The sequence below is a fragment of the Elaeis guineensis genome, chromosome 12 (assembly GCF_000442705.2).
Source record: "Elaeis guineensis isolate ETL-2024a chromosome 12, EG11, whole genome shotgun sequence".
NCBI classification, from domain to species: domain Eukaryota; kingdom Viridiplantae; phylum Streptophyta; class Magnoliopsida; order Arecales; family Arecaceae; genus Elaeis; species Elaeis guineensis.
This window is the reverse complement of record NC_026004.2, coordinates 10,586,521-10,613,215: the sequence shown is the minus strand read 5'-3', so window position 1 is coordinate 10,613,215 and position 26,695 is coordinate 10,586,521. Positions and strand designations below refer to the sequence as shown.

At 38.7% G+C, this 26,695-nt stretch overlaps 2 protein-coding genes and 1 non-coding gene across 5 annotated transcripts; 2 read left to right on the top strand and 1 right to left on the bottom strand.

The window, feature by feature from the left end:
- The first annotated feature begins 347 nt into the window (after positions 1-347).
- LOC105055257 (autophagy protein 5) lies at positions 348-9,168 on the top strand. Its single transcript, XM_010937030.4, has 8 exons — positions 348-672; positions 2,098-2,222; positions 2,391-2,457; positions 4,103-4,192; positions 5,225-5,312; positions 6,725-6,868; positions 8,020-8,151; positions 8,643-9,168. The coding sequence occupies exons 1-8, from the start codon at positions 559-561 to the stop codon at positions 9,002-9,004; spliced, it is 1,122 nt and encodes a 373-aa protein (XP_010935332.1). The 5' UTR covers positions 348-558; the 3' UTR covers positions 9,005-9,168.
- A 614-nt stretch (positions 9,169-9,782) lies between these two features.
- LOC105055259 (uncharacterized) lies at positions 9,783-14,951 on the bottom strand. 3 transcript variants are annotated; one of them, XR_012135965.1, is made up of 8 exons: positions 14,008-14,951; positions 12,978-13,112; positions 12,762-12,873; positions 12,617-12,678; positions 12,021-12,440; positions 10,952-11,935; positions 10,412-10,688; positions 9,783-10,343 (listed from the first exon to the last, which is right to left on the bottom strand). XR_012135965.1 is itself a non-coding variant. In XM_010937032.4 (6 exons), exons 1-6 carry the CDS (start codon positions 14,017-14,019, stop codon positions 11,144-11,146), a joined length of 1,533 nt encoding a protein of 510 aa, XP_010935334.1. In that variant the 5' UTR covers positions 14,020-14,951; the 3' UTR covers positions 10,890-11,143. The 3 variants fall into 3 exon arrangements, 1 of the variants encoding a protein (XP_010935334.1); XR_833684.4 differs by having other exon boundaries at positions 9,783-10,688; XM_010937032.4 differs by lacking the exons at positions 9,783-10,343; positions 10,412-10,688 and having other exon boundaries at positions 10,890-11,935.
- A 9,091-nt stretch (positions 14,952-24,042) lies between these two features.
- TRNAM-CAU (transfer RNA methionine (anticodon CAU)) lies at positions 24,043-24,114 on the top strand. Its single transcript has one exon. It is a non-coding gene; the product is annotated as a tRNA-Met (tRNA).
- Positions 24,115-26,695: the final 2,581 nt, after the last annotated feature.

Sequence of the window (26,695 nt, the reverse complement as noted above, 5' to 3'; positions counted from 1 at the left end):
TTTGTGGGAAAATTTGTAAACGCCATTTTGAATGACGTTTTTAAAAACGCCATTCAAAATGACGTTTTTAAAGGGGGTGACATGGAAGGAGAAAAAACGTCATTCAAAATGACGTTTTTTACTTTTGCATTAGTTTGATAAATAAATTTAATTTTAATATATTTTGATATTTAAATTTTTTTTTATATTATTTTGAAAAAAAAGCTCCAGCAGAAGACCCAATGCTTATAGCTTGTGGTCCACGTCTGCTACGTCACAATAAGCAGATCCTCACCGCTTAGTCAACAAAAGCAAATAGTCACCGTTCCTCTCGGGAACCGGCGCACAGCAATACGGCATCCGATAAACCTAGCAGGAGGAGCAAAAGTAACGCTGCTTACGGCGGAGGTTCCGATCCCCTCTTCTCGCTTCCTTGGCTGGGGAACGACTCGAAAGCGAACTCCGACCCACCAGAGAAGCGGAACTGCGGAAGAAAGGCCCCCAAAGAATCACCAAGATCGAAAGAGACCGAAAAGAGGAGAGAAGAGAGAGAGAGAGAGAGAGAGATCGGAGGAGGAGATGGAGCTTTGCTCCAAAGAAGCGGTGAAGTACGTGTGGGAGGGAGCGATCCCACTCCAGATCCATCTCCACGAATCCGAGGTCACCACGCTCCCTCCTCCTCCGCCGATCCTGGTAATTCCCTCTCCTCCCTATCCGTCGCTTGCTCTCCTATATTTCGATTCTTTCTATTTTGCCTTCTGTCCCCAAATCTTGATCGCTTACTTAAACTTTGATTTCATTGTATTGTGGCGAGTTCTGCTCATCGTTCTCACGATATTTTCGTGGGGATTTTTGTGTTTCAAGAAGCGTAGTTCGTTTGGTCTTCTGCTGCTTAAGTTCGGTGGTTGGATTATTGAGGTCAGGATCATGAGATTGGTAGCTGAATCTTATTCGCTAAAATAAAGTAGATGTAAAGAAAAAGTGGTTTACAGGATCACTAACCATGTCGTCGTAATTGGCTGGAAGGGTTTTATCGGGACAATACAAGAAGGAAATCATGGAAGAAGACAGATGAAATTGTGCCCTTTATGTGTTTCAACGAAATAAAGTGTTGCTTGAGAATTTCCCCTTTCTTTGATGTATGTTTGAATGGTGTATGGCATTGAAACTCTTTTCTACATATCTTTATGTGCCCTAATCGGTATATGGGGCTCAAGCTCGTGAAATAGACACTTTAACCCGTACTGCATCATGATTTCAACTTGTTCGTCCCTAGCATAACATTCACGTTAAATGCGGATGCTTTGTTGACGACACAATATGCGCTACTCCCTTGATTTGAGTTCATTAGTTTCTATACACATCTACTCAAGACGATATTCATTTTGTTATAATTTGTCTACCTTCAAAATTGCAAATGAGTTTGTAATGTACCAGCCTCCTCGTCTGTGTATAGAATTTATGGGTTCAGCTTTGATTTTTATGCTAAACTTGATGGCAATATTTGATTCCGTTGCTTGAGAAGCCATGAGGAGATGCTGTTGCCTAACAGTGAATTATCAAGTCTTGCATTTTACTGATCCTTTTGCCACTACCAATTTTCAACTCCATGTTCTGTGTGTGTGTGTGTGTGTGTGTCTGTATGTGTCTCAGTCTGGTGTCTTGAGAGTTGCGAAATATTATGGCTAATCACAATTCTTCTTTAGTTGCTCTCCTTGAATGGCTCTGATACCTTGAACATTTCTGCTTCACCAAGAATGTTTATGGCTGTTTGATATACATGCACATGAACATAAGTGGGTCAGACATAAGTTTGGTTTCAACTGCAGTCATGTTTTACACTCATTTATCTTTGCAATAATCATGTAATAAAATCTAAACAACATTGGACTATCTACATGTTTCAAGGCGTTTTTACATTTTTCAGGTGAGAATAGTGGCACATATATTACAGTTTGACTAGAATTCATGCAAATATTGCTTCAGTTCTATCTGCCTATCTCACCCAAATTAACACATGCACATCCATTCAATGTCAAAAATATATGTGCTGAGCAGATGCAGCCATTCATCATTCTTGCTCACTTAGTTCCCACTTGGATTTGTATGTTGTTTCAGGTTTTAGGGTCGCGGATTGGGTATCTGCCTCTATTAGTACCTCTTATAAAACCTCATTTCAGCAGCACACTTCCTCCTGGCACTGACACAGTTTGGTTTGACTACAAAGGCTTGCCACTTAAGTGGTATGTTGTGTCCATCAATTATTTTCCTAGGTACTTGATATTAAGTGCCAAGAAAATAATTTTTCCCTGGAAATTGTAGCTACCTCGATTGCCTTTATATCAGATAACCTATGACAGTCAGTTCTCTTTAAATCTTATTATCTTTATGTTCTAATGCATCTCTTTTAGGTATATACCAACAGGAGTTCTCTTTGATCTTTTATGTGCAGAACCAGAAAGGCCATGGAATCTGACGGTACGATCATCTCTTTCTTATGACTTCTGTTCACCATTTTGCAGTCCTTTGAGCTGAAAGTCTCACAAATAAGTTTCAAACAGTTTTTGTTGTATTCAAGTACTGTAATTTATTAATCCAGTGCTTTGAGTTGTACTCTCTTGTAAATTATATTTCTTATTGAATCTTCAACTTGATAATTTCCTTTAAGGCAAGTTATACATTCTCAATTCTCGCATGGCCATTATAACTTCTATTTATCTGGCCAGTAGTTATTACTGTATACCATTTCTCCCCTATTAGCCAAACTACCTTATTATGGTTTAACGGAATATGTGAACAAAGCAAGTTCAGAAGATCGTTGCATAAGCCCGTCGGTCCACATATCATCCATTTAAATACCTCAGTTTTTACATGGTTTCCAAAATATTATGAACTAGGAAATAGTGTTGAATCCTAATTTGAGCATGACCAGTTTTAACTTGGTTATATCAATGGACCAAGGAATTTGTAGTGCCTTATGTTTTGATATATAGAGCCTCATGGAGCTAGGAATTTTGTTTTCGACACTTGCTATTAAATGCCACCAAGTCTTTTTATTTCAATTATGAATCTTACCTTTTGGGGAGTGGGTTCCCCTCTGAGGAGAAGTCTGAACAGTGGAGCGAGGCTGATTTTTAGTTGCTATGTTATCATCTGTGATTGCTCCCATGGGACCATGTGTGGCTTGCCAAATGAGCCGTATTGGTGCTTATGTTTCGTCATCCTCTTTTGCCCTTTATTCTAGGACAACATATCTGATCTGTAGTAATGTTAAATTACCTGGAAAAAATATTAGACCTGTTGTGGTGACTTGTGCTAGGAATGGATGGAGAATATGATTAAAAGCTGCTTAAGATAGATAGGACACAATTTAATAGTTATGCTTATAGATGTACCTTGTGATTTCAGATGGTTCAGTATTCAGCTTTCAATTATCCTTGATGTATGATTTTTCACAATATTCATTCTTTTTGAGTGCATATATCAATTTTTACCTTCCAAACACTACCAGATAGCAATTGTAATTTCCTAGAAGTTTTGTTTGATAATTTGATATGATTTGGTTTTCTTCCTCTAAAAAAGTTGCATCCATTGCCACTTCAAAACCCCCATGATTCATGAGTATTGAAGATAACTTATTGACAATCCCATCTTTTTACTCAAAAAAGGAGGTTACTTATGAAACACACATATTTAGAGATTTTGCAAAGAAAAACTCAAAACATTTGCCAACTATGGTACACACTGCTTGTTGCATGGAAGTTGACTCTGATGACTTTTAGTTGTGATTGTAATGAGAAGGATATGTCCCAGGATATATGTTGATTAGGAACACCACATTTCTTAGTTCAATATTCTAATTTCTGGCCCTCTGTCAGAATCAAAGTCCTATATCAGCTCAATTATGTTAGTCGATGATAGTTTGGAAAAAAAAAAATCTAATTTCTTGGTTTCTGTGTGTAAAGAATTTTGCTGCCTTGACCAAATGGTGGAAACAATAGCATGTGAATGTGAAAGCTTGAATGGCCAGTCCATCTGCATACATCTGATAATACCTCAAGCCTGTATTTATTGCTTTTCTTTCATTGGTCAATCTTCAACTGACAGATCAAGAAATTTACAGGTTCATTTCAGAGGGCATCCAGGAGATGTTTTGACGCCCTGTGAGGGTGAAGATAGTGTAAAATGGAGCTACATCAATTCATTGAAAGAGGTCTGAGTTTAACAACATATTTATTCCTGACATAATTCTTAAAAGGATGGTTTTATTTTTGTGATCATACTTATCTAGGATTGAACAGCTCAGTTGCATGCCATATCCATCTGATACATATTGATGCCAATTCTTATTAGATGTAGCAAGATTACACGTGGTTATTCATGATTTTGCTTACTGTATTGATACAAATTTATCAGTATATTGTCAATATGCATGCACATATTAAGTAATTATTTGAATAAAACTGACATGACTTATTCAAGAAACAATCAAGAATTTTATGATGTATCCATGTTTTGCTGAAGAATTACTTTTGCCTAAATGTGCCCTGAATTGCTACTGAATGTGAAGTGCTTCCCTCTGATCTTCTAGATCCTCAAGCATCTGATTCCCCTATAACACATATAACTGAGCCAGTTTCTGCATAAATAATTGTCCTATGTACATCACCCTGAACTTTCTGGTAGGGCATATTGGCTCTCTGTTAGTGTAATCTAAATTCATCCATTTTGATTATTTAGATCCTCAAGGATCTTTTTCCCCCTCCGACCCATATACCTGATGGGACATCCTTTTTTTTTTTTTTTTTTAAAATGTCATCTAATATCATATAAAGGGCCATATCATTTGCTGACATGACCGGTTGGAACAAGGCTCTATATTCATGGTTCTGGTTAACCTTTGATGGTCTACCAAGCCATATTATAATGATATGATCTATAAAAATTGGATGTGCTGTTGCAGTGTTGCTTAACAAAAAAAATTTCATGATGATGAGCAATTGATGATGTGCCTTTTTGCTCCATTACTCTTAAATGTTTTACTTTCCCTGGTATTCAACTCCATCTGCCCCTCCCACCCCCAACCCCAACCCCACAACCAGAAAAAAAAAAAGAAAATAAAAAGAATGTAGCAAATTCAAAAACATTATGTTCTTTCAGTTGAAAAAAATAATTTGCATGGAAATTACATTTGGATGTTGACTTTCCAAGGATCCAGCTTCTTATAGTACTTCTATGTCTGCAGGCAGCTTACATTATTAATGGGAACTGTAAGAATGTCATGAATATGTCTCAAGCTGATCAGCTTGAGCTTTGGCAATCATTGGTAAAAGGTACACGACCCTTGGTTAATATTTTTCCGAATTTCAATTGAGGGCAATTCTGCATAAAATTAACTCATTTGGACATATTTGAAGTTAATGAATTGTAAAGAGATGCATCTAGCTTGTGATCTCTAAGATAGATTTTAAGTGTCATTAACATATCTGAATATATAATGTGTATGTCTGTCTGTCTGTCTGTCTGTATATATGTATGAATTTATGCATGCATATATGCATTTCTAAGGCTATAGGGTAAAGGTATTAACTTTTTCCTTTTTAACCAAAGCATGTAAGAAGCTAGCCCTTCCATTGAACTAAAATGCCCCTTTATTTCAGTTTAGCAAGTGCCCATACTTATGGAATATTTTTGTCATCTCACCATATGTGGCTAGTTGTAGCATACTTATACAATAGAAGACATGCATGTCCTTTTAACCAAGGTCTGCTGGAGTGGTACTTGGGCTCGTACTCACTGGCGACTGGTTCTGTACAGCGTGGGTCCATATTATACTGTGTTAGGGCTTATCAAAAGGAGAAGAGGAAGGGGGAGAGGGAGGGGGAGAGATAGAGGGGGAGGGGCATACTTGGGCAAGACGAGGAGCCCAATCAATGACAATCAGCATCGAAGAGAAACAAGATGAGCAATTGAGTGAGCGAGATGAGTGACCGAGTGAGCAAGATGACCAACTGATAACACACACAGCAGAGATTCGGAGCTCCAATCATGGTAGAAGGGGGGAGGGGGAGAGACGAGGCTCAGTGGGGGCTAGGAAAGGTTCTAAGGGACTGAACCGTTCTAGTTCTTGACTAGTTCGGTTCAATACAGTCCGAACTGCCCGGTTTGGGACAATTTGTCATACTCTACTTCTAACTGTTCACTCCAGTTTGGAATGATGGTTCTGCCTATTTATGTGCATGTGTGAGAGAGAGAGAGAGAGAGAGAGCGCCCCATGAATGGTCAAAAAATGGATGATGTTTATCGAGCTGAATTAATGCATGGGAGATCATACACCTGATGATCCACATGATATACATATCTAGGAACACATGGACCCGGAAGAAAGCACTATTAGATATTTCCAGACCACAAATTGAAAGAACCATTGTCTCTTGCCCTAAAAGACTATCTTTTTTTTACTAAACACTGGAGGAATTGTTATGTAACCTCCAAATAATTTCATCATTGATATGTAGTTATTTTAGGTTTTGTAGGTCATGATCAACGGCTAAGATTTGTTGTCCATCTGGCTCATCATGTGCTTTTCATTGATGAATTTTTTGTCGTCTAATCCTCCTTGTATATGAATATAGCTTCTTAGACTCGGCACATGTTATCAAGTTATTGCTTGACACTTGCATACTTAGTTTCTCTAGATTTTTTTCCTCAGTTTATAACTCATTCTGACAAATATTTGTATTAGGTAACATGGATGGCTATCTTCGAATCTCATCTAGGCTTAAGCTTGGACCACTTGGGGAGGACTGCATAGTCAGATCAGCTTCATCCTCGGCACAACCTCGACAAGCTATTGGGGAACCTGATTTCACTGGATCTGGCAGACCATGTATTTCAATTTGCTTTTATGAGTGAATTTAATATTTCCATTGTTAATGGGAAATCATGAGATTTGATTTGTTTGAGACAATAAAATGGCCATATAGTTTTTTTTAAGAAAAATATGGTTTTTAATTGAAAAAAACTAAAGGAATAACTTTAGCCTTTGGGAATTTGTTCCTTTCTTCTTGAACAAGAAATTTGATTCCACCATATTCTGGAGCACCATTTAATCAGTTTGTTTTAGAATAGATAGCCTCGAAAGAATCAAAAAAAAAATGCATCTTGGAAGATCATTAATCATCCATCAGTTCACAGCTATTCAGTACATAATTGATAATCTTCTTCTCTCATAGGATTTTGAAAATTCATAGAAGTTAAAGAAAATGCAAGAATTGGCTGGAAAAAACAATTCCTTACCTTTTAAATGAATTAAGCAAGGAAAAAAAAAACAAAATATTCAAAATCTTTTCATGTATTATTCAGCTCAGATAATATAGTCAAACCAGTGCTCTTAGCCATATTTTATAAGTTAAATCGGTTTTGTCCACTTATCCCAAAGACATATATAGTGATGCTAATCTGGCTTTCTAGATCATGCAAGGTCCCGAACCTAGGCTTGTAAAATAAACTTTTCTCGAAATGTCGTAAACTAATATTTCGGCTACATGACTCCAAAAAAGGAAAAAATCATTCTAAGAAAAGTTTGATAATAATTTCTTGAGCATGAGTTCGAAAGGCACAAATGATTCCTTGACCATGAGTTCTAAAGGCACAAATGTTATAAATAGAATTGAAAGTGACCTAACATATTATCTCTTCCACTACATCTGTCTATCTGAGTTGAGATGATCTATGAATGAAAAAAATAATTGAAAGTAATTCTCCTGAAAACTTCCTTGCACAAGGATTGTATAATTTTGTACAGGAACATCCTTACTAGTTGATTATGTTAAATGGCCATCTCGACATCTTCAGAATTTAGTGAAAGGTTTTTCAGTCATTCTAAGTTGCGTATTCTTTTGCATTACTTGTATCTTGAACCCATTGAATGAATGTTTGTCATATGTCAAGGCTTAATCCACAGCATAATGATTATGCATTAGTGGAAATTAGCAGTGGAATAAGCTGGTTTTCTCTTATCAATTGATCTCTGGTCAGGCAGAATTCCAGTTCGTTTGTATGTGCGGAACATTAGCGAAGATCTTGATGACTTAGAAGATGCAGTTCCAATTGATAATTGGGACAGAATCTCCTATATAAACCGACCAGTTGAGATTCATAAGGAAGAAGGTATGTTGAAGACCTTTGTAAGGACATCTAATTGCTGTATAAAAAGCTGGCTACCTTTTTCTGTGTATTCTTTTCATGCATTCATTCCTCCAATTTCGTATATTAGACTGATTTAAAATATACTGTGGGTTCTCTTTCTATTAAAATACTTTGTAAAATCTTATCTCAGAAATTCATGATATGATTATCTTACAACCGAGTGATATACATTATGCTTTTGGATGAATGTAAATGTGAATTATCAAAGCATATACGGCTGTAACAATCTGAAATTCAGTAAGATGTGCTTAGTAATTACTAAATTGATCCCTAGCATTTTCTCACTTCACATTTTCCAAAAGATGTATCATTCTGATTGCCTGAGTCCATATATATGTTCTTTGAGTTGGTTCCCGCACTGTTTTCTTTTTTAATTATTGTTATTTTGATGGGGCACTGATGTTTCATTCAATTTAGTTTGGCTAAATAGGACTATTTTGATAATGATGCAGGCCACCTAAGTTTTAAGTGCGCCATGAAAACCTTACTACCAAAAATCTTTTTTGAGGAGCCCCTGGTCGACGATCATGAGTTCTTGAGGGAAGGGGAAACTGTTGGAGCTGATTCAAGCTATGGGGATTCAGAAACCATAGGTGGCTCGTGGAATGCTCAAGCTGAAGAAATACCATTTGCGGGCCAACCCCAGGTGCAGCTGTTGAAGAAGTCTAAAATTAAGATGATCCGCATCCAAGGAATCGAACTGGATATGGATATTCCATTCTTTTGGGTAGTTAACAACTTGAAAAACCCTGAATACTTCCTACACATCTGTGTATTTATTGGGACATCCACGGATCAATCCACATTCAGATGACATCTTGTGGCCCATTCTCTTATTCGGAAAAAGATCTAGTCTTCTATTGTTATTTTGTGGAGCCGATTCTAACACATTATTTAATGCTGTACAAATGTAAACAGACGGTTCTGTTACTTGAAACATAGGCCGTAAATATTAATGGAGGTCCTTTCATTTTCAAAGTGAACATAAAAATACATCTGAGGTTACATTCTTTATAGCTCCTGATGTCTTAATAAAGCTTGTAGGCAGAATTTTACAAGTCAGCAAGGATGGAATGAAATCTGCCTGTTTTCCATTATCACAAATTTAGCAGCAGTCCTGTGTCACTTGCACCTAAATCTGTTTCATACACATTCTGCGAATGCAACTGTGCAAGTGCTTGCAGTTGGAAATGTATTCATAGATTTTCTTATTACATGATGTTCTAAGTTGTTAAACTTGCAAAGCAAGCTATTGTGTCTTTCCAGATTGTGAAATACGCTGACAGGTCAGTTCAGGGAGGCTAATTGGGCATAAAAGCATTGAACTTAGCTTGTTTTTGATTGTATCATTTGACTATTGCTTATAACATGGACTTAAGTTTCATTCTGTGAATGCCGCCATCTTATCCTCTGCAATTACCACAACAAAGATGAAAGACAAAACCGTGAAATCGACATGTCTCACCATTAAAAGTCATCTTGGCAAGCCCATCCACGGTGAATCCACTGTTGGACGTTGGAACCTGATGCACATGGTGGCATGATCTTTTAAAGTTTCCCGTTATTTTAACAGAAGCATGCGTACCTTCATGTACATAAAATAGCATATGTAATTAATTTTTCTGAAATTTTTGAAATTATTTTCTTGCTTTCCACCATAACTACTAGATTTATCAGATCATCTGTGTTACACGTTCGTGGCTGCCATCTTGTTCACTAGTTTGGTCGCCCGGCGTCTTGACAACGTCAAGTATTTTTATCCCAATAGCCTTCCTGTGGTTCTAACAGCCTTCGCTTCTGCTGAAGCAGCAAACGATGGAATATTCGCCTTCCCTCGTGCCTATCCACAGAACCTATTCCTGCTGCATTGTTGGCCTTTACATGGTGCATTCAACCACCTTCCCATCAGGTGCACTCCAATTTACTGGTGGTAATTCTCTGCCCATTTATTCCGGTATCACTAACAGGGATCCTGCTGTCGAGATGAGAAGTACTCGTGAACCATTCCCGTCTCCTTTCTCATGCTGTTCAGCTCATAAATTCTCAGACATCCAGTTTAACTGCTTCTTGTCATGATTCTATCAGTATTTTCGTAACCCTAATTGAGAGGGGCAAGCTTTTTGCGCTTTCACACGGGCGACATTCCATCTTCCCTGAAACAGCCAATCTCTCAGATGTCTTGCACAAGCTATTATGCAAAAAGATCAATGAAATATCGTACTGGATGGCAAACAGCTAGCTTCCGAGTAACAGTCACATCTCTGCAATGTGAATCAGAATCCCAATGTTCTACTGGTCTAAATTTCCTGCAAAAACCATTGCCAAGAGCATCTCTCAGAGGAACTCGTGCACGCACTAAATTATAGCTTACAAAACATCAGTCACAGTGGCTCTCTTGATAAGCTCCACACTGAGCCATGATAAAAATTTGCGCTGACTGCTGCTGCCATCAGCTGAAGGTATGACCCAGCTTCCCACGCCCTTAGTCCCGTCCGTGCCTACAGATATTATAACAATATTTTTTTAGGTATCCGTCAGCTAGCGTCCACGGATGCTATCACAGCTCAAACTAGGCAGTATCATGTAAGAATGGACGCCTGTTCTTTTGAAACAAATAAGATGACATAGCCTAATACCTGTTATTCCAAGGGTCATGACCGACCATAAGACTCGTTCCACCAGCACATATCCATACCATAGAAAATAAATCGTACGGTACGAAAATTACGATTATGAAGAATAATTTCCAGCAGAAAGTCACCTGTTTTAGATACAACAAGCAGCAGAGATGGTATGCCTACAAAACCACCTGTCAATCTACCATATCCTCATAGTTCACAACAGATACCCCCTGCAGTTACTTCAACTGCAACGAACACCCTCCCTCCCCCGTCTGTCAAACAAAAACCATCTCTGCAAAGAAACAAAATGGAGATAGAGGTTAAGAAAATGACTACAAACACAATCGTATTGCTTGACCATCTCTTTCTTCGTTGACCATCTGAGAGTGTTGTTTTGCTTGTTTTTCAGCTAGACACCTTTTATATGGCACAAATGCCCGAGGAGATTTTGCTGTGTTGATTTTCAGACATACAAAAGCGGAGTTCTCACTTGGCTCTAGTCTCAATGTAGGTGCTGGTTCCTTCAGATGCTCAACGCCTTGTTGTGAGTCGACATCATCACTATTTTTATCACCAGTACCTGCTCTGCAAGCAAAAGTATTAAGGTCGGTCCAAGAACCTTCCTTCTGGCTATCTTTTTCATCTGAGGCTTCTATACAGGTTAGTGGCATTATTTGTACTGGGTTCATATTTTGTGGATTGATAAATGGCAATGTTGGTTGAGTTCCATAGAATGCCCACCACCAAGGCGGAGGGCATGCAGCTTCTGTAGAGTTCGTAAGATCCCCATGAGGGGACAAACAGTAAAACATGGGGAAGCTTCCACCATTAAATGGACTCCGTGCACTTTTACCTGGACCACCCCAAAAATCTCCTTGGTCTGGAGTTTGCAGACCTGGCTTAGTTGGGGTCTGCAGATCCACGTCTGTGCTTACAGCGTGGCTGCTGCTTTCAACAGCAGGCAATGACTTGTGAGATTGTACCATATTCCCAACACCAGAAGAGCATGGTTTTTGAGCATCAGTCACCAACACCGTCCTTCCGAATAGCTTCAGGCAAGTTGCTTGCACTTCCATTTGAGAACCTTCTTTAGGAGTTTCATCTTTTGAACTCAAATCTACTTCCTGGAAACAGGGGTTACAAAACAAAACATCAGAACAGTTTCATGCTTTCTATAGTCAAAGATACAGTTGACGGATGAGGAAGTACCATCTGGGATTTATCTTCAGTAACTAAACAAGTTGATGCTGGTCCAGGTGATGTAGATCTATTCTCATCTTGAACTGATGGTGTAGGTGACTGGCATCCATTCTCCTGTTCGGTCAATAATGTTCCAACCAGATCCGATCTAGCTGCAGACAACGCTGGAGATGTGCAACCATGAGTTGGATTCGAGGCTGTTGATCCTGTAGTATCCGATCCTACTGCAGATAAAACTGATACTGGTGAACCATTTTCGGGTTCAAAAACTGATGGAACTGGCAGTGAAGACCATTCTGGCTGCTCCATAACAGGAAGTCCCTTGCTGGGTGAGTTGCCCAATTTACGAGGATATGGGTGCAGTGGCTTTCTTTTTGGTCGAGGAGGGGGAATCTCAATAGCCTTCGCAGTGCCTGGCTCACGAACCACCTACACCATAAGACAACAATGAGGACCAACATAGACAAACATTGAGCAGTACAAACCACGCAGCAATGTTCTTGGTGCTCAGCCTCATGAATGATTCACTTACTTTATAGATCAAGTAAGACCATCCATGAACATATAATGGTAGAGAAATAGTTACTGGAGGAAGGGCAGTAGACCTTTGAGAAAAACTTCTGAGCATGGCTTCGAATCTGAACCGCAGTCTTGGTGCCTATGTGCTCTGCAGGTAGTTTCTAAGTCAGAAAAGAGGAAGGATTTATAGCATAACACCCAATTAATAAAAACATAATTATGAAAGAGTACCCTCAATTCGACGCCAAGCACGACCATACAGTTTTAAAGCCTCGAGAAACTTTTCATGTTCTTCTTCTGTCCATCTTTCCCGCTGTTTTGTTATTGTGTAAGGTTTCCTTACCTAATAAGGGAGATCTTGAGATATGGTATAGGAGAAAATAAAACGAAGCATGACTGAAAAATTAAGATTGTCAAAGTGTCCACAGGTTGATGAAAGAAAGATACCTTGATTGCATGTTCATCTCCTGATGAGCCAGATTCTTTTAATTGATGGCCAATTGCAGATGAAGTACTAATATCCATGCACATCCTCCTATCAGGAATCTGAAGAGGATTCAGACTAGGTCTTCCACTTTTATCCTGATATAAAAAACAGAACTTAAAAGTCAATTTAGTTTTCATTCCTCAATCGCATCTGTCATCATTCAAGATCAAACCAAAGAAAAGATATTTATGACCTAGCATCATCTTGTTCATTTTCACAATTTCCATTAATTATGAAGTACCATGTTATATACAAGGATGAAAGGATGACAACTTAAAAGGGAAAAAAAAAGTACATCAGAATGATTGTTTATCATTTCAGAGAAATTAGCAGTCAAAACTTATGAACATTCATCCTCATAATAGATATGACATGACTGAAAAATCTTTCGTTTAATAGGGGCTGCTATTAATTGGGTTTTCATGAAGAAAATTGATAATGCATGGAACAGTGCTCGTATTTAATAATTAGATCCACAAGAGTGAAACAAAGACAAAATAAATACTTTTTTGAAAACAAAGTTATTTACTCGTTTTGAGCTTGATGCAAATGTCTAAATATGCACTCAACCATTCATATAAAGCAGGATATAAGGCTTTGCAACTCCAATGGAACTAGGTGAGAAAATTATGGTTACCAAACAATCTGATTGCACAATTTTGGGCTTAGGCATATTTTTTTAAAGTCATTCAATATGTTCTAGTTACCGATTTTCTTGTAAAATTTTGAGTTGATTAAATCTTCTAATAATTTAGTTTTGAAATTTTTGATAGATAGCCAGAGAACATAGAAAAGAAAGAAAAGCATGACCAAATATTAAAAATTACCCTGTGAATTCCTTCAGGACCACGATCATCACCAAAGCATCAAATTGTAAATAAATTAAACTTACGAAGAAAAACATAATAATTTTTCTCATGCCAAAACAACCAGAATCAGAGCAAGAAAAGAAAAAGGAAAGCATATGAAACAGAAAGCAGCGATGTATACCTGCACATCCATTGCTGCAGAAGTTCTTGACTCCCTGAGCTTAAGGGTCGTCCAATCTACACTTGGGGGGAAAAAATCACTTTTCCCTTGACCCTTCCTGTGAAATAATTGCCCCTTTCTAGTCCCCTGGTCCAGAACCGCCAGGCCCAATAAACGTTCTCACCTTGCCACCTAAAACTCCCCTATCTTCCAACTCCCACAACGCTGGAATTTAAACCTAGAGGAACATTCCGATCGATCCTCCATCCCTCCAAGCCAGATTACTCTGATCCAATCCTATACTCATCTTTTCTTCAAACGCTCAAGAAAGCCGCCACCACCACCACCATCCAAGAGTACTGGAACGAAATAGGAAAGAAAATCGAGCAAAGAAGAGAAAACTTGTCTCTCTTAATCCGATCTACAAGGATAAAATCAACATAAACCTCCTTTGGCACAGCAAGAAGCCCTAAATTTTACCCAACCCAGAAATATCACGAATTCCATTCCATTTCCAAACTCTACTGTACCCCATCCAAATCCTAACACTTAAACCACCACAGAAAATAAAGTTTGATTCAAAGCTTGATTTCCAATCCCCAAAAACTAGCTAAAGGAACGAATTACAAATCCCTTCCATGCTCCAATCTTCAAGAATCACCATCAATCCGAGCTCCAATCGCTCAAGAAAACAAAAAATAAAGACCAAATCCTCAAGAATCCAAGAAAAGACTTGGATTTCCACCAAGAACCAATAGAGGCCAAACGGAAACACCTCCCGCCGATCAAACCGCCGTCGCCGGGATATCGAGTCCGAGCCCAAGACCCGACGTACGAACCCCTATTCAAAGCTCGCCGGAGGATCAAAGAAAAGAAAGAGAGAGGGGGGAGAGAGAGAGAGAGAGAGTAAAAGAGAGGAGAACAATGGGAAAAGCCCGGGGCCAAGAAGGGGAGAAGAGGAGGCGAGGGGAGCGGATCCACGTCAGCCGGGGACGGGGCTGTCCTTCTTCCCTGGAAAATTCCAGAAATCGCTCGCATCTTGTGGCTGACGATTCACGAGCCTCTTTACACGTGGCGTCTCGTGTCATCTCGCCTTCCGCTTTTTATTTCCCTCTTTTATTTATTTATTTATTTTTGTGGGAGACATTGATCAAAAGACCGGATAATTATCCCCATTTTTCTCATTTAGCAAAAAATACCAAATTTAGGAAATTGACCGGATGAGCTTTGTCGTCTAGCTCCGGGGGCTTAAAAGACATGTAATAAAATTACTCTTCTTCCTAATTTCATATATGCAAGCTTATTCTCAGCTTAATCAAATTTGTGTGGTATTAAATCTTTCTAATTTGGAATTAAAAAATGTAGGTATTTTGTTCACTTTTGAAAAGCTATAGAGAGAATTGTATAATATAATATTAAAATTTTATTATAAAAAATAGTATAAAAAATTTAAAATAATATGTAATATTTTGTAAATAAATCGAAACAATAGATTAATGATCACTAAATATTTCATTATTTAATAAATTAATTTAATTATAAATATAAAAAATTATTTTGATATGTTATGTGAAATTTAGGAGCTCCACGTGTTGCATAAGACATTTATTGAAGTTAAAAATTACAAAATATCTATAGCCACTAAAATTTTGTGGATGAAACATCAAAGTACGAGATAAACACCCAAATTCAATATCTATAAAAATATTTATATATAATTGTGGAAGGAGGGTGAAACACGTAATAGTTTTTATTTATTTAATTTGGTTAATTACATATTACTTTGGATGGAGGGGCAAATAAGGAATAGTAATAGAAAAATAAAAATCTCGGAAAATATCTTCGGCCTCTAAAAATGGTACACTTGGGACAAGTACTGGCCAAGGGATGTGGATCAAAAAGAGGCAGCGGCGGGTGAGCTTTACCTGCGCTTTTCGCCAGGTCAGCTCCACTGACCGCCCCACCCATCCCCATAGCAATCGCCACGAGTCGCTCTTTCCTTGCAAGAGAGAGAAGGGTATCGGAAAATTATTAAATTAACCGTCACAATATGGGCTCCTCTCTACCACTAGAGTCGGTGCCTCCTTTATTAAAATATTTCCAAAAATCCTCGACCACATGGTTAAGGGTAAGTCTTTTTGGTGGGCCCCGCTTCTAGTCAGATCGATTAGATGGAATATTCGAGCACGGCGAATTGGTTCCTGAAGGTTGCGAGACCGTGGGGACCAAAGAGCATCACGAAGAAGGACCATTGGATGAGGATCGAACGGATAATAATTTTTATTATGAAATTGGGTTCCATTACAAGACGGGTGTACTACAGGTTGTCTAAGAGAATGAACGGCTGTGAATGAACGTGATCTGCTGCATAATTCGGTATTCGGCTGGAAGTACTTTTGGCGCCGACTATCGTAATCACCGCGGCTCCGGAGCTTGACACATGTCAAAATAAAAGTCTCATCCGTGGAGGATTCCTGAAGGTGGTTCGTTTCAACCGTGCAGCGGCAAAAACGAACCCGATGACTTCTACCCAAAAAAAAAAAAGAACCCGATAACCATACGTTTCTAACAAGTCTTAGGACTCCACAAACCTAGAAGCCATTTCTTTTTAGTGGTGACAGGTGAAGGAATGAAGGATTTTGCAAAGCATCGCATGCACTGATGAAATCCTTTAAGAAAAACACGAGAGTTTCTTTGATGCTATATCTGCTTGCAAAATGTAGTCATCAGTTGATCCCATACTATTCTGAAGAATGAGTGGATTTTTTTTTTCCTCCATGATGTGCAAAGAGTCTAGAGATTTGTATGTCACCTTTTTAGGTTGAGATAGATCTTGAGAGCACACCAGATGCTTTTTGGTCGAAAGAGCATTTGATGAGAAGGTAGGATGTGGTTTCAAATCTTGCCCTGCTCAATGGACATCCAACATTGACTGCCCAATCCTTTTTTGCAAGAACATCCCTGGTATGAAGCTCCCAAGTAATAGTGATGTAGATAGTGGGTGATGGAAGGGGAACATTATTTTGCTTTCTGGATTGCAAGATAAATTCAAATCTCGTAAATTAAAATCTGTTGCATAGAGTAATGTTTTTCAAGTCACTCTTTTGGGTATATGATTGTTAGGATTTAATGCATGCAATCACAAGTGAAAATGATCGGTTCTGTTGCCATAAGGCTTTGGTCCAAGAAATAATGGAGGTCAGCGTTCATTCGAGGTGGTGCTCGATGATCAATGAGAATCCAAAGACAATTGGATGCTTCCAAACCCTGATAGAAAAGCTCAGTCATCAGAGATTCTCTAGTGGAGAACCCTTCAATACTTAAGCTAGCTAGTGCTTTGGAACAGAAAGAGAGAATTAGTAAGGGAGTGCTTTTTGGTTCCCCAAAGAAGTTATTCAAGGGTTCTTTATGTTTTGCTTTTATAGAGGAAAAAAAATATATTATCTTGATAACCGATGAAGGCCACAGAGAATTATTGTCCTCGATATTATTGTGGGTAATAGACACTAAGTGGTATTAACTTGTATATCATGTTCTATCATGACTGTCCGGAGTTTTGTTGTAATATTTTAAAATTTAAGAGTAGTAGCACCAGCCCACATTTCTCATGTAACAGTTTAACGTCTCCGGGACTTTGGGGGCTTGGATCAGAGCCCGACGATCTTGTTGGATTGGGATGGAGGACAATGTCCGAAGATGAAGATCAAGAGTAAAGACCGTGATGGAGTAATCCCACAACAGGTTCAACTGTACTCATAAAGATTTTGTGCTTATGGCAGAACTATTTGCAGCATGAGAAGTGGTTAAATTTGCCATCCATTTGGGGCTGAGACTATTTGGTTGCAACTTAAAAGTGATTTCAATTGTGGCTATCACTTGTTTACGGGTGAGGTCTTGGTGATTAAGCATTGCTTAACTGACACCAAAGTTTCACATGAGAGTATTATGTGGGTGGAAGTTTTCCACCACTGAAGTGGAACCACTGGTGCTGTGGACTGGATAGCAGGACCAGAAGCTACATCTTCCAAGGCCACATACTACATTCAAGATTTTTCCTACAGTGTTATTCGATAAAGTAATGACTGCAGCTATTGCATTTGGTCTATCAACCCCTTCTTCATACCAAAAAAAGGAGCAAAAGACTGCTTTTTCGGGCAAAGCTAGTCCAACACTGCTTCTGAAGTTGTAATTGTCATAAGGTTTAATAAGCAATGGTGTTGGCATTTTGTTGATTTATGTACTCAGAGGTCACACCTTATCTGAAATCACGAAATATGTGCTTTGCTTGTTCTACAATGCTGTTGAAATGCCAATGCCTATGAATTTCAGAAGTGTGAAAGCTTGACCTGACCGTGAGCCTCCATAATGGCCATTCAACTATTCAACCCAACAGTCTGCATCATTTGTTGTATCTGTACTATATGTGTTGATTAGAGCAGGAAAACTGTGATATAAGTGATCCTGTGATGCTTATCATATGGACCACCAGCTGCTCTTGCCTTTTCTTTTCATGATCATGCAAAAGAATGCAATAAGTGCAACATCTGCAGTGCTGATATCTGCCAGTAGTAACAGTAAAGATAGGACAATTATGAAGCCGCTGCAGGAGATGCTGCAGCTATTGCTGCCAAGTTCTCACCCACCTCATTTAAATGGCACATCAACAAAGGATTGCAGTCATGGTTGGCATAATTCAGTTTGCTTTCTTGTTAACTTTATGAAGGTCTTTGACTTCCTCTATTGTTCAAAGAGACAACTTTGTCATCTGCTATTCAATGAAGGACTTGATGAGCGGTGGGATGTTAGAGATTGCTGTATTTGTAAATCTTCTGGGAACCTCTCATTTCATTTGTACTTAATGTAATACTAAATGCAGCTAGCACATGTGTTAATTTTCACTTTGAAGCTTCTTTTTTTTTTTTTAGCAAAGTTTCTTTTTTAATTTTGAGGATGCTAAAATTCCATCGATACTCGATACTTGGCATTGCTCTCATTTTCAGTTTTTGTTCTTAAAAAGCTCGAGAAGAAAAATGTAGTAGACTGGCAACCTGTTTGGTGAAACCCTTTTGCGTTTTCAAATTATTTACCAAAAATTTTCCAAGACTTTGGAAGTAAAAATGCTTTCAAAAACAAGTCCAATAGAATCAAGGAATAATGTCAAGCTTTATACGGAATTTCACCAATTTATAGAGAAATGGAAATACAATAGCAAATAGGTCCTAAGTTACTGGGAAATTCAGAATCTTTCCACACTGCTGGAGAAACTGTGAATGCACCAAGGAGAGCGTACTTCTTTCGGTTTGAGTGCTAAAGGCTGGATCTTTAGCCACATGCATTTGATTACCAGGCAATGGAGGGGTTTAGTAGAAAAGGATGTAAAATTTGTCATTTAATATCATACCTTTTTATTAAAAATGTAAAATTGTACCTTAAAGAAACTTAATCTTGCAATTATAATGAACGGGTCTCCTCCTGTCGTATGCCGGGGCTGATTGAGTTTTACACCGCAGCCAATCAGGAAGTGTATTTTAAAAATAATTTATGTAAAATATAGGAACTAAGTCATTTTCTTCCTGCAATTAAATTAAACCACTCCTGTCATACCATGTGCCAAGACTAGTTCATTTCAGGGAAAGGTACATTTTGACCACTTTAGATATGATTATGCTGGTCTTTGTGTTTGGTTACTCCTTATTTTTCCTGACCTGTATGATGATCAATGGCAGAGCTGAATGTATATGCATGCCAATATGCCTTTTCTAAGTTAGATTTCTGAGCAAAGTTCATTCTTTCTTTGGTCACGTAGTGCATTCATCAGCTTGTACATCATAGCTAAAGTGGAACCAGATATTCTGTCTCTGTTATGATGAAACTTATGGTAACAGTTGTTTCTTTCTTCAATTATTTCTTCGATGGGCAGTCGAGAAGCTAAATTTGAGGATGCAATGGGAATTGCATGGTGGTTTTATTTTTTTTCTTTTGTTTTTAATTCATAAAATCTTTCATATAAGTGAATTGATTTGTTGTTTGCCACTTGCTATAGCTTTGACTTTATCAGGATTAAATGTTACACGGTGTTGCAAATAAACACTATTTGTTAGTTCATAGCATGACAGTTTCTAAATAAAGTTTTTCATTTTTTGTATTCTTTTTCATCTCTTAAGAAGGTTGCGTGTATTCCTTTTTATCTCAAGACTAGTTCCCTGCTGTCCTTATTTTCACTATTCTTTTTGAAAGTGTTCTTTGTTTTTATTTAGGTTGCGTTTGATTAGCCATTAAAAAAAATATTTTTTTTACTTTTCAATTTTTAGAAAGTAAAAATCAAAAATCAATGTTTGGTAATACTATGAAAAGCAAAAATTAAAAATCAAAATAATTACTTTATATACAAAGCAAAAATTTTTTGCTTTCCAAAATTTGCTTTTCTGCTTTTTTTACTTCCGCACATCTAAAATGCCAAATCAAAAAGTAAAGAGCTCGAATTCTTTTCTTCGTCGAGCTCTTCACCTTCCTACCTCCTTCTCCCTCCCTTTCTGAATCTTTCAGCTCTTCATCTGTCATTTCTAAACGTTGCTTTTTGCTTTATAGCAACGTAGTTACCAAACATATTTTTTACTTTTTTGCTTTTACTCAATAGTAAAAATTTAAAAAAATAAAAAATATTTTTTAAAAATTAAAAATCAAAATGTATAACCAAACACACCCTTAGTGGTGAAACAAATAAATAGATCACCATAAGAGTGCTCTGAGAGCTGAGAGTAATTATGTGAATCCCATGTTTTGTTCTGTACTTTGTGCTGATTTGGAACTATGTATTTTTTTTTTTCCGGTGATAATTCTAGACTATGCATTTTCTCCGACTGATTTACTTGCATATTTATTAGCATATTACTTGTCACCAATCGTTCTGTAGGTTTGTAAGGCCCCCAATACACAACAGTATTAAGAACTGATTGGTTGTGGTCTTGACTTATTTGCTTGTTTTAGAGATATTCATCCAGTCTTGTGTTGTAGCATTTCCAAATAATCTGCATGGCAAACTCTTGGATTTTCTTCCTGCTGATTGTTTTTTGGGTTTCAGGGTAGTTCTTTTTTTTCTTTTCTTCTTCTTCTTTTTTTCTTTCTTTCTTTTTTTTTTTTTTGAAGGAAGGTTTCAGGGTAGTTCCTATCTTACACAAAATTGTTAACAGTCAGGAATTTTTGCACCCAGAGACAAACACCAAATCAGGAAATAGCTTCAGCAATTATGACAAGTCAAAAGTATAAGTGTAGAAGAGAAGACAAGAATTAATAGAAATATTGAAGAAAAACCAAAGATTTTTGTTTTCAAAAAAAAAGAGCAAATAATTTTCCCCAATTTTCTATCAAATTCATTTTCTTTTTTTATGAATTAATAGAATTTTTCACCCTGGTTTTGTTGTTGACTGGACTATGGCCTCAAATGCAAATGCTTTGGAGTACGCAACTATGATTGTTTTAGATAAATTTACAAAATAGAACAAAATATTGATTTTCCTTGTGTAAGGAAAAGCTATAATTGCTTTTTACATTTTTTTTATAAAAAAATTCAAGGACATGAAAACGCCAGATTTACTGCATTACCATGGTTGGACTCAGAAGTGCAAAGTTTATACCTGTCTATGTACATGTACAGCATTTTTAAATACATGACATCTTTGTATTGTGAAATGGCAAATCTTGCAAGCTGGTTCAACTGCACTGAAGGACTTTGTGCCCATGATGGAGCTGCATGCAGGTTGTTCAAGGGCTCCATTTGCCACCTCCATCCTTAACACTAAGAATACATGGTGTTGAAGGCGATTCAGGTATACATGGGCACTGGGCCGTGCTTGATGGGGCCCGGCCCAGGCCCACCAGGTCAGGGTCCAAACAGGCCGTGCCTTTATCCCGAATGCCGGTCTGGCACGGCCCTAGGCTCGAGGTTTGGCAGGCCATGCCGATATGGTCCATGGCCCGTCAAGCCTACGGGCCTGATGGGCGGCACGCGGGCTTGATGGGCGGTCCATTTTCTTTTCTTTTCTTTTTTATTTTTTTTTTAAAAACAGCCCAAATAGGCCGTGCCTGGCACGGCCCGTTTAAGGCCATTACTGGCCGTGCCTGGAATGTCCGTTTAAGGCTGTTACGAGCTGTGCTTGGCATGGCCTGTTTAAGGCCATTATGGGCCATGCTAATTCAATTTTTTTAAAAATTTTTTTGGGTTGGATAACATCTAGTTTTTTATTGTTTACCATTTTAACCCCTCTAACAACTATAAAATATCTAGTTTTGGGGGTGCCACAATATTGCAGTGGAGTATGTGCTACGATATGAGACAGCATATTGAATGTTGGTATGGCACAAGACATTGATATCAGGTGGTATGGGGTGGGACGGTAGACTATGGATATAATTATGAGCATACCATGCTGTTATAGAAGTCCCTTCAGCTTTTCTTTGCCTTTATCCTGGAATTTCAGCTCTACTTAAATGGTCTTACCAGATGCTTGTATGGGAAACTCCATTTTTATTTATAAAAATCCTTCTCCAAGCACTTGTGTATATTGAATGTTCTGTTGCATAATTGAAATTTAAATATCAGCTAACAACAAGGATATGTACCACCTAATTCAGATAGATGCGAGGGAGTTTAGACTAGGAAACAACTTAAGTATGTTGATTGTGTTTCTCAGTACTATGGCATTTCAGACATAGAATGTTCGGATGATGAGAGCATCATGCTTCGCTAGGTTTCTTTTGAGTGATTGCCCAAGAACGGTACCTGATGTTTATTTTTTCTAATACTCGATATCTTAGCCCCCCTCTCTCCCTTGTATCATTTTGATTGTTATTAATAAACCGTTAGGTGTCCACGCCTAACCCCTCATTATTACAAGATAGTTTTTTATTTTTATAAAAAAAAAATCTAACATCTTGTTTAATTTTGCTCTTTAATATTTTTTAATTTATAAAAAAAATCATATTTTTTAAATTAAAAAAAAAAGAGGCCAAGCCAGCACGTGGGCCGTGCCATGCCTGGACCATGCCGGGCCGGGCTGTGCTTGGCCCACGGTACATACCAGCCCAAGCCCTTATGGGTTGTGCCAGGCTTGGGCCGCGGGCCGCAAGCCCTCAGCCCAGTCCAATCTCTTTTAATGGGTCGTGCTCGGCACAGCCCGTTACTATAGCAGTCGGGCCAGGCCGTGTAATGGGCGGCCTAGCCCATTGCCCATGTCTAGATTCGGGTATGGTCGCAGTGGAATGCTACTGTGATTAATCATTATTTAACTGACAACAATGCTAAGAGATAAGATATTTGCATAGAAGATTTCTAACATTTGACAGAGAAACTAATGGTGAAGCAGACTGATGGCAGAACTCGCAGCTAGATCTCCCAAGCCTACATACCAGATTCAGGATTTTCCATGCAGAATTATTCAAACTTGTTAAAGTTGCAGCAGTTGCATCTATACTAGCGCTCTGAAATGGGACAATTGGCCTCACTTTTTCCAAACAAAAAGAGAGAGATATGTAGATAAATCATTGCCTCTATTCAGGTAAAGTAACAACGCTACTTATGTAATTTTATAGGAAGTGTTTCATATGCAAATATATTGTTGTTACAAGTATATGATTATGAGATATGGTTTAGAGTTGTAACAGTTTGTACGGTTTACGATGATGAGCTATTATATTGGCATTTAGGGATTACATAGAGTGATTAAAATGGAGACTTGCTGAATTATTCATGCAAAGTTAACACTTCATCAAAGCCATAGAATATGTTTTGCTATGTCAGTTCTACTTGATATTACTAAAATGTTGTTGTTGCTTTTAAACATGCAAATTTTAGAAATGTGACAGCATGTCTAAGAAATGTTAGATTTCAAGTTATGCGTCTGTGAGGGTCATTCTTCCATCACCAAAAAATGGGTGGCGGCGGGGGATGAAGGAAGGAAGAAAGAAGGGGAAACTGCAATGACCAACCAATTACTGAGGCCGAGGGCGTCGATCGGTCGGAATATCTAAATTAAAATAAAAGCACCAATATGCTCAACAATCAGAGTGGCGCAGCGGAAGCGTGGTGGGCCCATAACCCACAGGTCCCAGGATCGAAACCTGGCTCTGATAGGAGAAAGGCTTCCAAACTGCTATAAATTTTTTTCCGTCGCTCCAGGTTCGGCCGTCCAACAAGAGACGAGATGGAACACCTCTTCCTTCCTTGCCGCACCAAAGGGGCTTATTTTATTCTTTGCTGTTCAAAGTTCTTAGTGTTATACGGGTTATTTTATTCTCTGCTGTTCAAAGTTCTTAGTGTTATACGGGAATACCAAAGTCCTTTTTGTCCACCTTTTCCTTCTTGTATCAAAGAGGCTTACTTTATTCTCTGCCGTTCGAAGTTGTTGTATTATACGGGAATACCAAAGTGCTACAACTTCTTTCTCCACATTTTTCCCTCCGGCGACGGGGATAAATTTATTCTCTGCGGTCCAACGAGACACAAGATGGACCATAATAGAGAGAAATTGCCGCTAAATTTTTCTCCACCTTTTCCTTCTTGTGTCAAATGGGGATTACTTCATTCTTTGTTGTTCAAAATCCTCGTAGATGGATGAAGCATAGAAATTCAGAAATTTTATATTCATAAATTTTCTATGAACTTGCCATTTTCATTGGAATTATTATGTTGCTCAATAGAGCTAGCAGAATTATTTTATTCTCTTTGGAATTATTTTCTTCGGGGGTCACTGGCTGGTGCGAGGGGATTAAGTATGCCGATCCAAAAAAATTAGGTGGTCTTGGAGTAATTAATCTCAAAAATTTCAATCAAAGCCTTCTAGCCAAGCGTTAGAGGAGTTTTTCCAAAGAACCAGATAAGCCTTGGAATAAACTCCTTAGAAGCCCACACACTATTGACGTAAACCTCCCTGCCAAATAAATCCTAGTGAAGCTACATTCGCATCAGAGCCATGGAGAAGTGCACTAAAGGTCCTGAGTTTCTTCTAGCACAGCAAGGAAATCTCCTTTTGGCACAACCATTGGATACGCGACGGACCCCTCGAGGAAACTATACCAGGTTTGTAGTTGTCATAACATGGGATTGCTTAGCTATCACAACTTGCTGGATGTTGTGGAAAGAAAGGAATGGAAGGATATTTCGGTTTGAAACCTCCTCCTCAAACAAGGTTTTCCAAAAAATCATTCACCCCTTCAACAGCTGGACGTCTTGCTGCAAAGGAAAATGGTAGTTGGATCTCAAAGAACTAGCAGACTCGCTAGTTTAAAGCTTAGTAAAGTCAAAACTAGTTTGAAGTGATGAAAAAAGAAGAAGAAGAAGAAAAAGAAACCATTCATAGGCTGAGAAAAACCGAAGAGCTACTGCTAAGATAACTGCTATACTAATTCGAAGATAAAGAAAAAGAAACCACTCTCGCACCTTGGGAGAACGAAGGTAAAGACCCAAATTCGACCATGCATCATAACTGGCACTGAAGTTAGTTGACTTTGGGCCAGATCCAGATCAACTTGCAAGTTGTTTCTTAAAAAAAAAATAAATAAAGAAAAAGAAAGTGCAATAAGTTAAGATTTGAAATGTTGGCGACGTGGTATAAGTTTTTGTTAGGATTTGACGCCTTGAGATTCAGCCCACAGCGAGGTTCGCGATGAAAAAAGGAGTCCAGCGAGATCAAGATCACCCAAAACGGAGCTCAGACGGAGAAGATACGGATTTTTGAAGATTGCACATAAACCGAGGGGATGGAGGACGGCCGGCGACCGGTGGAGCGGCGGCGGTGTGGCCGGCAGAGCAGCAAAGTGCGGCCTAGGCAGGGCCAACATACGGGACGCGCGACCCAAGCACGAGGCCCAGGCGGGCGCGCGGCCCAGCCCATGCACGGGCCCGCGCGCGGGCCGGCCCAAGCCCAGGTGCCTTGCCTGGGCCCTGTATCCCGATCCATCATGGACCGGGCGGTCCATGACGGACCGCGTGGGCATTTTCTACGCGTTTCTCGCGGTCCACGGCACTATTCTATGGACCGATCGCGATCGGACGGCCTAGGAAGTTTTCAATCTTGATCCGACGATCCAAGAGCTTGATTTGACTTGTTTAGGAGAACTAAATCTAATCTAATTAGGTTTAAACCCTTGTTTAAGGTCTTTAAAAGGGCCTGTACACAGAAACAGTGGCAGTGTGGTCTTCTGGTGGGTGTTTTGGGCTTGGCTTCTCAGGAGGAGAAGCCTGTGCGCATACAGGTGGCCTGGTGTTCTCCTGTGGATGCGCGGCGTGAACTCGAGAAGGAACCCGAGGAAGGGAAAGAAGCACGCATAGCTGAAAGAAGAGTACGAGGCTCCTGGACAGCGGATACCAAGTACTTCAGGAGTTCAGAGGGTCTTCCAATAGAGAGAGCTTTTGTGAGGAAAATTTTTGGTGAGAGAGAAATTGGGTGTACAAGGGTTGAGGGTGAGATCTCCTCTTGTAAATTTTTTTTTTCATAATGAAGTTTGCATGTCCCGTGGAGGCGAGCCTTTTTGTGGCTGATCTACGTATTTTGATTGTTTTTATTTTTATTTTTATTTTTTCTGCTGCATCACGTGGTATTGAAAAGATCCTGAGAGGTGGTGTCCTGATTAGACATCCACCCAATAATTTTTTTTTTTTTTGATGATAGCGACATGATCATACCACCACGCCGCATTGCAAAGGGAAGCCTAT